Source organism: Babylonia areolata, chromosome 18, assembly GCF_041734735.1.
Source record: "Babylonia areolata isolate BAREFJ2019XMU chromosome 18, ASM4173473v1, whole genome shotgun sequence".
NCBI lineage: Eukaryota > Metazoa > Mollusca > Gastropoda > Neogastropoda > Buccinidae > Babylonia > Babylonia areolata.
The window spans coordinates 19,779,577-19,797,115 of NC_134893.1; the positions used below are offsets into that span (position 1 = coordinate 19,779,577).

At 39.9% G+C, this 17,539-nt stretch overlaps 1 protein-coding gene across 2 annotated transcripts in view; it reads right to left on the reverse strand.

Annotated features, from left to right (window-relative positions):
- The window catches only part of LOC143292543 (glycerol-3-phosphate dehydrogenase, mitochondrial-like), a 44,847-nt gene that overhangs the window by 13,014 nt on the left and 14,294 nt on the right, over positions 1 to 17,539 (reverse strand). For both annotated transcript variants that reach the window (XM_076602941.1, XM_076602942.1), the window contains exons 3-11: positions 10,930 to 11,095; positions 8,555 to 8,679; positions 8,124 to 8,221; positions 6,963 to 7,126; positions 6,151 to 6,457; positions 5,445 to 5,530; positions 3,535 to 3,642; positions 1,785 to 1,919; positions 1,152 to 1,330 (exon numbers count right to left, since the gene is read on the reverse strand). In XM_076602941.1, the coding sequence (XP_076459056.1) occupies positions 1,152 to 1,330; positions 1,785 to 1,919; positions 3,535 to 3,642; positions 5,445 to 5,530; positions 6,151 to 6,457; positions 6,963 to 7,126; positions 8,124 to 8,221; positions 8,555 to 8,679; positions 10,930 to 11,095 (1,368 nt within the window). The remainder of the gene's footprint in view (positions 1 to 1,151; positions 1,331 to 1,784; positions 1,920 to 3,534; positions 3,643 to 5,444; positions 5,531 to 6,150; positions 6,458 to 6,962; positions 7,127 to 8,123; positions 8,222 to 8,554; positions 8,680 to 10,929; positions 11,096 to 17,539) is intronic.

Here is a 17,539-nt window from a genome sequence, read left to right on the forward strand (position 1 = left end):
CAATAGATCTGTAAAGTCCACTCGTCATATTGATTTTAGTATTTTCCGAAAAAGACCACTTGGGCGAATGAACATAGTGAAAGCCCTGTACACTGAGAGTAAAACACACAAGCTTTTTATGTATTGAGTATAATTTCAAAATGTTATGTTTAAGATGAGAAAGATCAGTTTAAAGCAAATTAAGTCCCCTAGCATTAATTACAGAGTAATTTCCCTTTTTTACTATCTGCACCAAAACGTTTGCAAAATAAATAAAACTTCCATGCTTAGCAAAAGAAGTTCCTGTTTGAAACAAAAATGATAATAATGACTGCTCTTGTTGTTGTGTCAGAATATCAGATCGAAGTGCCAAGTTTAGAGAATACAAAAAATATAAATACAACAGTAAATACAGTTTGCATATAATTTGGCTTCTTTTTTTAAAATTTTTTTGTGCCCATCCCAGAGGTGCAATATTATTTTAAACAAGATGACTGGAAAGAACTTAATTTTTCTTATTTTTATGCATAACTTGGTGTCAACTGACAAAGTATTTGCAGAGAAAAATGTTAAAGTTTACCATGGACACACACACACACACACACAGACAACCGAACACCGGGTTAAAACAGACTCACTTTGTTTACACAAGTCAGTCAATGATAAAAAAGAAAATGGGGGCCAGTTGTTCAAATTGCTGCTGACTCTTTCAATGCTGAACTCTTAATTTCTTCTCAAGAAGCTCATACTTTTGAGTTTTCCAAAAAGTAAGGTGGTTTGGAGTTAAAAATCTCAATCACAAGTTTAGAAGAGACGGTAAATCATAACTGCACAGAATTTTAACAATTACAAGTAAAGTTTCAAACAATGATATGATATGAGGATTTTCTAAGCTAAAATATATATTCCAAAAAACATGTTCTGCATCTATAAAACAAAAAGATGCACACCTATTTTTTTCATAACCTATATCAGCATTTCATATCATCAATTCTTAAAAGCAATTTTAAGTTACTAAATATTCTAAACTGGGAAACAACAATTTGTAAACTTTCTTTACACAAGTTTTAATACAAAACAAATGAAAATGAGCATGCTGAAGGGAATTAACAATACTATGCCAACAATCCAGAAAACAATCCTACTAGCTTCTCTCTAAAAACCACACCAACCTGGTTCTCAACCCCAAAGTCCTGCACCAGGCGGATGAAGAGAGTAGGGGACCAGCCATGGGCACCATCCAGCAGCAAGCCCTCGGTGCAACACCCTGAGGTTTGTTTCAAACCAAACTCACTGACGGCCCTGTCCACTGTTTCCTGTGCCATGTGACGATACGTGGTCCACTTGCCTCCTGAAACATATCATCAACAAAGTGTCATTTCCACAGCTTCCACTGGAAACATGATTGGAGCTAGCCCTCAAACCCCGAAGCAAGAAATAATGCTGAAAGGAATCATCTTCGTACCACTGAAATCATTTACCAGGAAGCAGTCAGCTGCTAGTAATCATCACAGACTTTCAACTGGGAGATTGGGTTTAACCAATCAGAAGAACTGGGAAGGCATATTTATTTAAAATGATGCAACATGAAAAAAACAGAAAGAAAGGAAAGCAGTCTGAAGTCTCAAAGTTAAAAAAAACCCAACAACCCTAAACAAACCCATTCTTTCAAACTGAGATCAAAGACAAAGAAAGAGAGAGATAAAAACAAACTGAGAGGGAATTGCTGACAAACATGTGAATTTGCAGCCTGAACTAACAAAAAAACGCATTTATTATGTTTGAGATCAAGGTCTGTGTCCTACCTGCAATAGTGATGAGCTTGTTGTCAGCGACCTCAATGATATGGTTTCTGGCAATGGACTGTGTGTCTGCTTTGTTTGGGTCTGAGACCAATGGACGGATTCCACTCCATGCAGACAGAACATCTCCACGCCGAACTGCAAGCACATCAATGAAGAGATAATCTCACACATGTTCTACTCATTTACTATTTACACACAAGGTTCAGAAGTCCTACTGAACAATAAGAAAAAGTACTTTAACCCTTTCGCAGCCAGGAAAATAAGATTTAAGTGAAATCTATTTGCCAGGGTTTTTTCACAAAAAAACGGGTATAAATTTTCAAAAAATTCTGTGCTCTTTGTTATTGGAGAAAGACCCATAAAAGTATATATTTTCTGAAAGGTAAACGAATAAAGAACACAAAGAACTCATGATGTTTTCCCATTTCATATATTTTTAGTGACATGCTGTTGTTTTGAAATCAGTGTTTTGTTTTTTGTCACATTTTCAACTTGTTCATTGCTAAAATTAGTCAGGTATTTTGCACTAAAATATCATATTTTCTGTACAAATGGATATCTGCATACACAAAATCATACTAGAACAACCACAAAAAAAAAAAAAGAATTAAAAAGAGATAGATATACAATGCATTGTGACTTCTCCAAGTGATAATGTGGATGAGAGGCCACGCCCCCTGAGTCTCCACCCCCCTCCTCTTCACCCCTCTCACACAGTCACTTTATCCAGTTCTCATCAGACCGCATTAGCTGAGTGCCAAGAAAATCGCTCACACTGTCCTGCTAATAATTCAGTCACTTTCTGTCATCTGCTAAGGTTTGCACAGCCGGCATCACTCGCTGACAGTCGTATCTTGGCCACTCTCTTGATTGCTCCCTTTATTTTCTATCAAATCGTCCTATAAATGTTCTTCACTGTCTTCTTCAAGTTTATGCTTCAATTCTTTCTGAGCATCAGCAAAAGAAGCAATCTTGGTTGATTTAGTTCGCTACAATCGCATGTCTTGAGCACAGCATCAGTCCGACATTTTGTTGAGCGAGCGAGGAGAGAAGCCAGGCAAACACTGGGACAGTAACCCAACCAAAACGTTCAAATAAAGGACTGCCTCATGATGTAGATGGGGTTTTTAGCTATGAACAGAATCCAGAAAGATTTCCTCAAGCTAACGCTACCAGCATTTTTGTCAACGAACTGAACGCAAAGCAGAAAAAAGTCAGAATATTTCGATGACGAGTTATCTTGTCATTGTGGCAGCGAAGCGTACATGCTTGCCATGACGTGTTATCTCGTCATATTGGCAGCCTAGGGGTTAATGCAGAGATTTAATTCTCAGCAAATGTTTAATGACATAATGACATGCAATTTTAAGTGGTTTGCTAATCAAATTTTGGGTGCCAAACACAACTTAACCAGTTGAAATTACTCATTTATTACTGGCAATTTTGTTTTCTTTCATTTCATTAGAATGGAAACTTATGACCATGCTGGGAAATTCCTGAGAAATGCAAATGCTGAAAGTTTATCACAGACATCTTGTTAGTATTAAATGGATTCACTTTGTTGATATACATCAGCCAGAAATCATCAATGATTAGCACCTTATTCATCTCAAAGAAAGAAAATGGCATAATTCCTACACAGTGTTCTTTAACACACAGTGTGACAAGCACAGCATCATTTCAAGACTTAGAGTCAGGTTGTTTTATGGGACTCAGAAATCGCACTTGATAGGGCAAACTGCTGACTAACCTTCCACATCCGGACTAAGGTAGTCTCTGATCTCCTTCAGAATGAACTGAATCTCATCTTCAGTTGGCTGGGGGTAGTCTGTCACTGCACAAGGGCTGTCTGTTGTGCCTGCAAAGGAAAAAGACAATACAAACTGCTCTGATGTGCACAGCTTTGAAAATTTCATTTACCTGAAGCACAGTGCAGTTTCTTAAATCCATACAATATGATGTCAATATCATCTTTTAACTCTTTCTGGACGAAGGAATGCTCACGCATTCCTACACAAAACGTATTCGGTTTCGGACGAAGGAATGGAATAGCATTCTCCGAAAGTAAAATTCCATTATGCGCTGTACACGTGATTTTGTGATTAGCCAAGCAGAGTGCGCTATTCTGGGTCACTCCACAATCGAACAGTATGATTGGTTAATATGGGATGTGTGGCCTGTCTCGCACACACGCTGACAAAGTCACTGACCAGTCGTCTGCTCGCGTGCCAGCCTGTTAGCAAAGCGGCCTCTTCTCGGAATGTTGTGAAGCGAACAAGGCAGTGACGGCAATATTTTAGGGTTGCCGAAGTACTTGAAATGCTACAAACTGAAGGGTCAGACATTGAAGAGGTGGATGATGACGAAGAAGAAAGCGAATTTAATGCAGAAAGCGAGCATGGGTATGGTGATTCGGGGTGAAAAATTGGCAGTATTTTCTACATATGGCAAAACTGTAAAAATAAGATGAGAAATTTGATTTTTTTTACATGTCATAGCTCAATACGTAATAAACCAGTTCTGAAAGTTTCATTTTCTTACACAGTATTTTGTATTTTTTGTAATTTTTTTCCTAACCCTTACAAATGGGCCGTCTGTGGGGAAAAGCAAGGGAGAAAACTTGTCGTCCCGAGTGAGTTAAAATATTAAAACTTAATATAAAAATCAATAAAAAAAAAAAAATCATTAAAAATAAAATAAAATATAAATGGATTTGACTATGTTTTTAACAGGAGAGGCTGTTCTGGTTTACTTGAAATTAATGCTGTGCGTATGTGCTGTGTGTGTGTGTGTGTGTGTGTGTGTGTGTGTGTGTGTGCGTGTGTATGTGTGTGTACATACTTACCACACAGAACCCTATCCAGTTGCCTGCCCTGGGACATGAGACTTGCGTCCCTTTTGTTGCACTATTGTACAGGAAGCAACTCTCATATCCAATTTTTATCAGCAGTTCATGGTCAATAGTTAAAGGGAAACAACCTACTTTGCTTCTCCCTGTTTGAAGACTGTTTACATCCAGGTCTGTACTGTATGGGAAATTCCAAAGTCATTTGACATGGTTGGTCAAATTGATGTTGTCTAGCAAAGATCAATCTCAGCTCATTTTTCAAAGGTTTACAGTCTTAAAAGTGGCTCAGTAAATACTGAAAGATATGGACAGTGGGGAAGAAAATCTGTATAGTGGTGAGGGTGGTGTTACAGGTACACATTTGCTGCATGATGATATATTACAACCCACTTTGTGACACAGTGAAAGTAACCCTGATGCAAGTTTTGTGCCTGAGACTGGTCAATCTGTGTCTATAGCATGCCAGGAGTAAAGTAACAGTGAACATGGACCAGCTTCCAGAACAAGTCCTGTCACTGTACATGTGTAGCTTAATTAAAAGGGAAGTGGGTTGAGGTGGGAGATAGTCAGTCCAGCTCGCCTGCTGAAGGCGGAGGGAGGGGAGGGCAGTATTTATTGGCTGGGTGCCAACACACAGCTAGGTAGCCCAGTTTCCATTTCATCACATTGTTGTGGCCTAATACTGGGCTACAGGCACCAATTGAAAACAAACTTGACCAGAAATCCTGGAATTGGTTGTGTTACAAGTTAAGGACAAACTCTGCTTCCAAACTGGTGTTTGAGTGTGGAGCAATTTCCATGCAAATACCCACCTGCCACAGTCACATCATGCCAAGGCAAGAAAAATATGACACGACCATCTCTGGTGGCAGGATCCAGTAAACCCATACTCGCTGGACTGTAAAACACAACACATGCAGTTAGTCATGCTGGTCATTGGCAAACCTGCAGTGTAAGGTAAACAACAAAAAAATATGTGTAAACACCATTGCCATCAATACATCACAAAAAAAACAGTAGAGCCTGTGCAAACAACTCTGTCTGAATTTTGGTCAGCATTTCAGTGAGGTTTTTTTTGTTTGTTTGTTTCATTAATGAAGTGTCTTTTCTCTCATTATCTGCATATTATATACCGATGATTGTGTATTTCTGATTACATTTTCAAATGCCATGGAAATATGTTTTTTCAATTCTTAAATGACACTCACTGCTGTCTTTTTTTATTTGGGTTTCACCAAGATCCTTTTCTTTTCCAACTTCTGTCAAAAGTGGTATGAAAAATGGCGAACACGTATCTGGTTCTAATGAAAGCTGCTCAACAAGAAGTAAAACTAAAATTGAGATGTGCCACAAGTATACAAAGAAAGTACACATAATCTTTGTACTTTCTGGTATCAATGTGTTTACATACAGATCAGGTCTTAGACTAAATACTTCTCTTCCAAAAACATACAAAATTATCACTCTACAATCCTTACATATGTTCAGGTTGAGCATGTTTCATTGTGTTACCGTTACCTGTAGTAGTTAGGCAAGACAACATGGACCCCTGAGCTGGGCTGACAAATGGGCTGGATGTCCTCTTTGGCCATGGTGCGGATGCGGTCAGTGTAGGGCCCTGTTGCATTGACAACACACTTGGCCTTGATGTCCCACTCATCGCAGGTTATCCTGTCCCGCACCCGCACCCCGCACACCCGCTCCTTGCCGTCTTCATCCTCTTCTTTCAGCATTTCAATCACTTCTGTGTAGTTTGTCACTGATGCACCATAGCGCACAGCTGTTATTGCCAGAGCCACGTTCATGCGAGCATCATCTTGCTGGCCTGTTTCAAAACATATTTAACAGTTCAATTTGGGGGGCACAGGCGGGAGGGGACTTGGGGGGGACGGGGGGAGGGGGGATGTGGGGCGGGGGTGGGGGGTCACTGTACTTCATAAATCAACATGACAACAAACTTGATACTTTTCCACAGCTCTTGATAACAAAACCGACTGCATATGATATTCCTGTGAGACTTGATTCATGCAACTTATATTAGCACACTCAAATGCCAACTGATTTCTTATTTGAACAAAAGATTACTACTGACACAGAAGTGAATCCAAAATGATCCAGCATATACAGCTGGCTCTTTCTTTGTTGTTATTTAAACTCAGAAGCTGTATAACAATTATACAAAGAGCATGTAACCATTCCAAGTGGTAGCCTTTCAATGTTTAAAACCATGACCATATACCATTACATGTGTACATTTCATCATGTCTCCAATTATAAATGTGGTCAGTGACGTGAACAGACCCATATGAAAACAAATGATGTATATGTACCATCATAGTAGACAAGAGCCCCTGTAAGTTTGTCTTTCTTTAGCATGGGGAAGAGTTCTAAGGCTTTCTTCTTGGACAGAAAGTAGGACGGTTTGAGGACTTGGCGGCCAGACACAACATCATACATCTTGATTCCAGCCCAGTAGTATGGTATCTGCCACCATCTGCAACGAAATTACCATGTTTTTGTTAATGTTCACCCATCAAAGCTTCACACAGAAATAATCAGTACAAGTCAAGTCAAGATTTATTCCCAAAAGTCCCCACGAGGGGGCACATGGAAAAAACAAAACAGGCAAAAGGCAAACAATACATGGCGATAATATATGTGGCAAGGTTAAACAGTACATGACCGACTTGTAAATAAGTAAATGAAATATTGCTGAGTTTAGAGTTTTATCTAAACAGAAAACATCTAATTTCAAATAGCACAAAGTGCACTAACAATAACTAACCCAGTACAGGGCAGGTTAAAGGTGTGTTGGGTTTACACTCAATTACAATCACTATAGATCCATTACAAGTCATCATTCATCAGACTTAGCAGATGTTTTCTGCTTGTAGTAGTGAATTTTGAAGACATACTTCAAACCAAAAATTACACTTTCCTTTTCATTATGCTTGAACTGTCTTGTTTTATTTCTTAAGGCTTTTCATTGAAAGAAATGTGTCATGCACACTTATTGGTTGAGTAAATGTTAAACTCATCTGTGCTTTATTTTGATATACATCCAAAAAAAGTCAATGTGTCATGCACACTTATTGGTTGAATAAATGTTAAACTCATCTGTGCTTTAATTTGATATACATCCTTTATTCAGAAGCATCTTCCATATGGAAAACTTTGAAAACACCAACCCAAAACAGGGAATGCATACTGTGATCAAAAGCTATGAGCAGGCTAACACATAAAAAAGTTCTCTATCACTTCACACTAAACTGAAAACCTGAATAACTATCTACATGACCATTTTTTGGCACAAAAGCTTTTATGATCATAGACTGTTCAAGGGACCACTTCTGTCATTTCATGACAGCCCATGACAGAAGCAGCTGCCTAACAGAAGGCAATTTTGCAATGACTCACCGCTCCTACTTGACCCCTCTAAAACAAGCTATCAAATAACTAAGAGAGAGACATACTCCAGTGACAATGCATACTTGTAGATGGGAAGCATGATGGGTAAAGGAGAGGCAAGATGCGGGGCAATGTTCAGCAGGTTGGCTCTCTCTGTCAAGGCTTCCTTCACCATGTTGTACTGCACAAAACCAGTGACAAATGAACAAACAATGCATCAAAAGCAGCAGGGAGATACAGAAAATATGAGCATTTTTCACAGAACACACTGTGACATATGTCCACTTGTATACTCATTATTTTCACCTGCAGGTAACTGGTAATGGCCAATAATCTACACTGCAGAACCTCCTGTGATTATTATTTACCAGTGATATAAATAATCAGTTTACTGAATAACACATTACAACCCGTCTAAGGCATGCAAGCTTTCATGAACACGAACTACTGAACACTGTAGAATCGGCAACATAATTAAGCAGTTCTAACACCACATACAAGATAGGAGACTAACCTGTTCCAAGTCAAGGTTGAAGATAGCCTTTTGCAGGTATCGCACGCCGCCATGGATTAGCTTAGTGCTGCGACTGCTGGTACCCGAAGAAAAGTCAAACTTCTCCACCAGGCCTGTCTTCAGCCCTGGACAATGCCACAATCAATAGTATGTAGTCAGATAATGAGTCATTCTAGTTTTCTTCAAAGTGTTTTCATTTGTTTTTTTTAATTCCTACATAGAATATCATATCATTCTAGCTCCCCTCATTTGATTTTTGGTAGACTTGAGGTAAAACATTTACTCTTAACTTTTAAGTCAGACCGTTCCAGCTTTAAAAAAAAAGTTTTTGTTTGTTAGCATTTTTGCTAATTAAACAGTTACAGAGTAGACAAATACGTTCATCTAACACGAAACACACCATCTGTTATCTTTGACTTTCCAGTGAGTGTACTTTGCTTCAGCAAATTCAAATGGTGTTTAAGTGATCTCTCAGTTAATCCATTCCCTGGAGGAAAAAAGGTGATCCTTCAGTAGCTGCTCTTTCTATTCACATGAAACCTATGTGACTGAAATTCCAACAGCACCTTTAGTCATAGGAACATGTGTGTTCTCTGAGGTTCCTTAACCAGTCGAGTGCCTATAAGACGCCAGCTGACGTCCTACAAAAAGTATTGCCATAGTGCCTATAATACGTCCACTGACGTCCTGCATATGTTAATTTTTCCTTCATTGGAGTTTGGTTCAGTTCACATAAAGAGACTCTGAACAGTTAGTTTGATGTGTCTGGATTATAAAAATACTATTTAAATGAACATTCATCAGGTGGAAGACCCCTTTCTACTGGAGAATAATTTGTTAACTGACCACATGATACGTGCGTGGAAAAGAGGGTTGCATCATGTGCAAAAAAATGCATTGAAAACTGTGTCCAGTAAAGCAAATAGCCACAGTCAGCAGAAATCTCCGCTTGTGAATATGGACAGATTTTGCGATGGAGAAGGATCTCTCTTGCCTGATGATTGGTTTGAAAACAAAGGTGATTGACAATGACAGTGATGAAACTGACAGCCCCATATGATGGTAATTCAGTCCATCTATCCAATCAGACAGCTTTTTTGAACAAGTGGCTATGACTGACAGAATACGAGCAGTGAGCGTTGGAAGAAGAGGAGGAGAGGGAGAGGAGTGATGTAAGACGATAGGTCGAATGTCAGCCAGAGTTCATAAAGGGGGCCTGGCTTTTAGGGAATGAGTGTGCTCACATTTCAATGCACACTGTGGGATCAACAACCGCTAATGCTCCACGATTTTCATGAAATGCAGGGTGGAACCTGCACTGGACGTGAAACATGTGCTTTTTGTTTTTCATGCTTTTTTTTCACTGAATCAGATGGTTGACTTGTTTTAAGAGGTGGCAAGCCGGATGCGCAGCAGACACTTTAATCGGCCCACATGCAACTTCAAAGGAGTGAATGTCATCAAAGAACTTCACCCTCTCACTCCTGAACGCTCCTAGCTGTGAAAAAGCTTGCCAGCTCAGTTTCTGAGACGGTGATTGACCTTTTACATTGATTTTACCAACCTTTGTCGTTGTTGGGACAGTGATTTACTTACATGTCTGCAGGAGCTGTGATTTGTTTTCATAAATTTATAGCCTGTTTTAATTTCTTCTACAGGTATAATCTGACAATAGGCATGCTATTTCTAGCTGTATTTTGTTTCTTTTCTTTATAGATGTTATTATGTAGAGGTGGAATATACTTTTTTGTTGCACAAAAATCAATATCTTGAGTTTACATGCCTGAACAGTTACCTACAATCAACCTAATTGGGTAAAATAGCCCAGAAGCAGAATCTACACTTATTTTTCTTCACGAAAACGTTTACTTTCTTTCTGTATCACCTATAGCTTTTGTGCTAGAATTTTTTGTGACTTATTACCTCCAAATCCTCAAAATTCCCTGGCAAGGGGAGAGCACTTTAAAAAAATTTTTTTTTTTTACAAAATTCTCTGGCACTGAATTGGTTAAATTTGTCCCATTTATTACTGTTTTTCACCTCCAGTCTTTTTTCTTTTTTTAATCTATATTTTTCATATTCCATTTGTCATGAGATTATTATGTACCATTTGTGTATATATGTATGTGTGTGTATATATATATATATATATATATGTTTGTTTTTTGTTTTGTTTTTTAGGGGGGGGGGGGGGGGGTTGTTTCATATTTACATTTACATTTTTCTTCTTCTTCAAATTCATAGGCTCTGTTTTGCATCAAATATACATTATATTGTAGCCTGTAAACCAGTATCGTGCAGCCTACAAACTAACACAATACGATCATGAAGGCAGACGTTTTGACAAAGTAACAGCTGATAACAATGCAGCTCACCCCTGGTAACGGCATCTAAGGCCACCCCACAGCCAGTCGCACCACCACCAATGACCAGGATGTCAAACTCCTCCTCCTTGAGTGATTCATGCATATCCTGCCGTGATGGTAAGGGGTTGTACATACGCTTCTGCTGATCCTCAAAGGCCATCACAGAGGCAGTTTTCTGAAAACAACATCAATACAAGGTAAATTAAACATGTAAACAACTGCAGAAAACAGACTTAACCCTCTTGTATTCAGATTCTCTGAGGCCAAACTCCCCTAGATTTCAGATTCTTTTGGTGAGTTTAGCCTCAACATGGGTATGTATAGTTCATGCTTCACCACAACCAAGAATAAACCTCTAGAGTCATGAAATTCGGCAGGTATGATCATGAGGCTTTGTTCTGTCATGTGAGCGAGATTCTGTGTGTCTAGATGTGAAAAGTCGTGTCTCTGTCACCAAAATGTCACCAAATATGTCACATGCGATGATGACAATTCTAATACAGCACACCAACATGCAGTTATTCCATGCACATGCACGTTAGTGTTGTGAAATGAAGCTGCGGCCTACCTGAGATGATCTGTCTCCTGTCTGCCAGTACAGTCCCCACAGGTAATCCAAAGAATGTCACACAACTAGTGTCAGTTGTCACAACTGAAGAGTTACTGGAGATAATTTCAAGCACAGTTCCATGTTGTTCTTATGTCAGTGTTCTAAGCACTTTGTACAGATCTGTTTATATATGCACACAATGTGTTACTGTACAGTAAGGATAGTGAGTAGAGTGTCACTGCTAAGTGTCACAGAGTCATCAAAACTACAGGTAAGCACACACACACACACATAAACAAAAACAAGCTAGCTTGTCCTAATGTTGAGGCACATTCTGTCCATGGTAATCATGGAAACAGTCATTCCTGTGGAAGCAGAGAGGTACCTGGCAGAAAGAACACATATACGATGTTTCTACCCCTCGTCCCTTTGCTGCCCTGCGACCTGTCTTTGATGCACTGCCGACAGACCCTACGTCTCCCTTTGATCATTTCTAACTTGTGATGGTCAGTGCTGGCCAAGGCAATGGGGGCATCTGGCACTGCTTTGCTGCGCCCTGCTTTGCGCTTCCTGGAGGTGAATCCTGCGCGCGAAGTTGTTCTGCAATGTCAGCGCGAAACATCAAGTGGTCATAGGTCTTGTTCACTGGGGCATGAGGTGACACTTCCCAGGTGAGGTAGGCCTGGACAATGCACAAGTTGACCAGAGAATGGAAAATGTAGCGCCACCATTTCTTGTTCTGATGACCAACAGGGTAGTAGGCGCGATACTGGTCTGACTTGTCAACGCCACCCATGTACTTGTTGTAGCTGGCAATGACTGTCGGCGTCACTTTGTCCTCCACTGTCGTCATACCTGGTGGCTGGCTGGTGCTGAGAAAGTAGATCTGACAGCTGTCTTTGTAGACTGTGGCCATCAGCGAGCCCTTCTGCATCTGCAGCAATTTTCCCTTCTCTTTCAATTTGGCAGTCTTGACCTCCTCTGGTAACCCCCTGCGGTTGATGTTGACAGTGGCACAGGCATATGTCCCATTTCGGGCCAGGTGTGTCATCACGGGGACACTGGTGAAAAAACGATCAAAATACAGGTGCCTGTTTTGATGGTAGAAAGGTGATGCCAACATGTGAACGACTTCATGCCAAAGACTGATGGTGGTGTCTCTGCGATTTGCATGGCCAGTGTAAATATCAAATGCAACGCAGTACCCTGTCCTGGCGTCACACATCTCCCACACCTTGATGCCCCATTTGGTTGGCTTGGCTGGCATGTACTGCTTGAAAAATATCCGACCCTTGTACTCGATCATTGCCTCATCAATACTTAGTTCACGACCTGGATGGCAGTTGGTCTGGAACAAAGGAAGAATCATGTTGATGAAATTTCTCACCTTGTACAAGGGGTCATAGTCGGGGTGATCACGTGCAGGTGTGTTAGATGTGTCGCGCAGATGAAAGTACTGGTTGATTTTGAAAAACCGTGTTTTGGGCATGACACTGCTGATCCAGTTATTCCGGAAGCGAGGGTCGGTTGACCAGTAGCACCACAAACATGGCAGACGATAGATCCCCATCATGATCAGCACAGAAAGATAGGCCCGCATTTCGTCAGGTGTTGTTTCGAACCACAGGGGGTCAGGTGTGCCCTGGGCTGCTTGTTTTTGTTGGGCATACCTGTTGGTCTCTTCTGCTGCAACTTGAAAAAATGTGATGGGTATAAACAAAAACAAAAAAAAATCCAGAGGGGTGGCAGTGCTTGGCAGTGAATGTGCAGGGCCTGTCGGCTGCTGGAATGTGGCCACGTTGGTAGGCTGAGTAGCCAATCGCCATGTGGTTTGCAGAGCGGCGAGTGGCACATTGTCCTCGGGATCACTTTCACCACTTTCTTCTCCTTGATCGGAACCGAAATGCACATCAGAATCTTCTTCTAATTCTTCACACTCTTCATTCGCATCATATTTCGACACTTCTTCTAATTTAAGACCTAATTCCTCCATTCAATAGTCCTCGAACTCACTGGTGCATGCAAACGACGCCATTGTGAAAATCGGTCAGTTTCATTCACAACTCTCCACACGCAATTTCCCTCCTTTCTTTGTGAATGGAAGTGGTGCTAGCATCCAAAAATAGCGATGCCAGATTATTGGACTATAGTAGGGAACTTTCCACCAACTTTTAGTGCCTGTTGAGCATAGTCACGGCGTCAGCACATGATGGAAAAGTACCACACACACGCTGCCGGCACCGGACGAATCAAGGCGCTGCGCGCACGCGAGCAGTACCGGCTCCTACCGTTATCAGAAGGAAAGAGTTAAAAACAGCAACATATTCACAAAGAAGAACAGGGCAGAGAGAGAGCTGTCACAAAAACCATACCTACGTATATGCAGACTCTGGTTGTGTTTGAATAATAAAATAAAAAAATTGATGTGCACTGGCGCAATGCTGGTTTGGAAATGATGCCGATATTCGTTTGATTTGCAAAGCATCGTGCTCTATCTTTCATGCTAGACTTACGGCCACTCCCTCTCTCTGCCTTTATTTCTTTGAGGCGATCAATGGTGTGATGGCCTTGTACCTGTTCTTTTTGGTATTCTTTGACTTTTCTGACGATTTCCGATTTTCCTAAACGTAGACCGCTCATTGTTGTTGCTTTACCAGAAAGTCTGTCAGCTTGCTCATTTCCCTTAACACCTGCATGTCCTGGGCAGTATGACCATGTACGTTTTTGTATCTGAAAGTTGCGCATTGCCTCATGCCACTCTGAGCTTCCCATTCCACTTTCAATTTTCTGTATGAGGTTCATTGAGTCGGTTAGAATCATGGCATGTTGGTTTCCAGGCATATGGATAGATGATAGCTACTGGAGAGCATGTGTCACAGCTTCAACTTCCATTGTTAGGCTGGAGATTGTGACTTTGTAGGCAGCATTCTCTTCCCTAATTGTTTTTCCATTTTGTTTCGCAGTGAATCCCCAATTGGATTGGCCTTTGGTGACTGAGCCATCGGTGTATATGAAGATGTCCTCTTCTTTACTGTTTTTTTCTATGAGTAGCTTCACTTCTGCATCAGTTTTGCCCTCAGGCCATTCCCGACAATGTCTTCCTAGAGTGGGTGAAATGGCTGTGTTGAATAGATGACTGAGGTTTTCGGGGTTTTCCTCCCATTCTTTTGTTTCTTTCAGGTCTTGTAGTCGGCATACTAACTGGATTGTGTCTTCTGCTTGCCCCATCCATGATCTTCCTCATCCTAGATGGTTCCTTGACTGCATCATGCAGAGGGTTTTGAGGGTTTTCTAATGCTCTGAAGTGCAAGAGAGTCTGGCAGCACAAGAACATCACTGAAAACATTAAACTGGAGATCTTCCAGGCTAGCCTCCTCAGCTCAGTTCTCTGCACAGGTGAGGTATGAACAAGCTACTCCAAACAAAAGAAGCTGAAGTTCTATCTGAGGTTACCTCAGACATAACCTGGGTATATCATGGCTAGACACACCTTTAAACACCACAAAACTGAAGAGGACCAGGTCCATCAGCCAAATAACTAACGCAAACTGAACAATTTCAACAATTTTCAAGTTCTGTGTCCACAATTCACTTACCTGTAGTAGTTACCTTCAAAAATAACGACCAAATCACACATGAGGTTTCTAGACTAAATGATTAATGTTTGTCAAATGAATTTCACAAATCTTAAATGATGACATCATTATTTTTCACACAGAAGCAAGCAGACTGCTGAGAATACTATGCTCGAGAAACTTTAAATACTGGTACATAATGATATGGGCATGATAGAGAGCGGTAGGGGAGGGGGGAGGGGAGAGAAAGGGAGAAGGGGAGAAAAAGATTGGTGTGGAGAGATGGGAGGGAGAGGGAGATGGAGACAGACAGACAGACAGACAGAGACAGAAACAGAACACAAATTCCTGAGTTCATACTAGAATGTGAATCATCAACTGATATAATAAGTAATGAAGAGAAGTTAAATCAAACCACTGAATCTTGAATATGTACAGACTTATCCACAGCTGGTACAAATAAAGCAATATGTTTTCTGTAATGATCCATTCAGCAAAACCATTAGTACATTCTGCACCACCACCAAAAAACAACAAAAAAAAAAAACATGCATACATGCTTTAACTTAAACAAAGAGAGTGTAAACTGAAGTCATGCTGAAATATAAAACTTTGAAGCACAAAAACATGAGGCACTGAATGTAGATACTCCTTTGTCTGCAAAACCTCCAGCCGTTCTGGTTTATTTATATCTATAACTATATATCAGAGGATTCAGATTTACATCACTTCCCGATTTTCTTCTCTGTGTCCAAACTCTACTTCAGGTTCCAAGAAACCAGAATGTTCTATATGTCCATGATTTCTCTCTCTCTCTCTCTCTCTCTCTCTCTCTCTAACAGGAATCCAGGTTATGTCCAGATATGCTTGACATGTCAGTCTCTTGATCTTGGGTAACTGCTCTTTTAAGCTCATTAATATATCTATTTTAGACATCACAATTCTCCCACCTTGGTGTTCATCACCATAACAATACAGTTGGTTTTAAAAACCCTTTCAGAGTGAAAATCAGCACAATCAAAGATATGTCTCTGTGACATTTCTTTCTTTTTTTTTTTTAACACTAGAATTAGTTTAAAGTGTCAATGAGCATGAAAACACTGCTCATGTCAATATAAATGTATAAAAATTCTGAATTAAAAAAACAACAACAACAACAAAACCCACCCCCACCCCACCTGAAAGTGCCTCAACTGAAATCTCACAATGAAACAATTTCACAACAGAACAAGTAACATAGAACTGGTATGCTGGACTTACTGGTTTTTTACACTTCAGAGTCATGTTAGTCATTTTCTCTGCCACTTTGTCACAAGGTTCACCACAGTACTGTATTCATAAACACCAGTCATAACAGTATGGTTAAAATGTTCCAGAAATAATAACTGTTCACATAAGTACTAACACAAACTTCACATTTACCTCCAGAACATAATCATCTCAAAACATCTCAACTAACTTCACTGAACTCTGATGAACAGCTGCATAAATTAAGCACTATCAATCATACTTTACCTCAAATCTCATGCTTACTAGTTACTAGCTGCATGAAAACATACTCAACATTTTAATAGAAGTGTATAAATGATCAGACAAACAAAATTAATGATTCACATTCATTACATCTTTATGATACTAAAAAGTAATTGCAATACTCTGACACTATCAATCTGACAACAGTAAAACTAAAAAGGTTAATTCCTACCCTCCATACCTCCCACCCCTTTTTATTTTTTTATTTCATTTTTATTTTATTATTATTTATATATATATAATTTTTTTTTTAATGTAAGGATGAAAGGTGTGTGTGTGTGTGTGTGTGTGTGTAGGGGGTGGGGGGTGGGCGATTATGCTTAGGTCTGTAGAAATTTTTCCAAAGGAGGGGGAGTGTGGGATATGGGGGTGTAGGGTGTGGAGGGGGGGGGGGTGAAGAAGTTGTGTTAGGGCTTTTGATTAGTATGAATGAATGAAAGTTGTTCTTCTGTGATGGCTCTTATTTATTTATTTTTTTTGGTGAACTATGGAAGTGCTGTTTTTTGGTTTAATTCGTCATACTCTGGTGATACTTGATTTTTAAATGAACTATGATCTTTGTAGTTGCATACTTTGTGAAGAGAGAGACAGAGAGAGAGAGGAAGAGAGAGAGTGTATGTGCATGTGTGTGTGTGTGTGTGTGTGTGTGTGTGTGTGTGTGTGTGTGTGTGTGTGTGTGTGTGGGAAGATGTGCAATGTGGCTTGGCTGACTGAAATGGAGAGGCATGTAAATTTCAGTAATCTGTATATTTGTACATAGCTATTTCCATTTGATGCCATTTATCTTTTTATTTTCTATTCATTTTATTTGTTTGTTGTTTTCTTCTTATGTTGGACATGTGCTGCTGCCAAAAAGAAAATCTCTGTACCAAAGTATAGACAATAACGTTTGTGTATTGTATTGTATTGTATTATATTGTATTGTGTCTTTTAAACAAACAATATCTTTTGAATAGTCAAA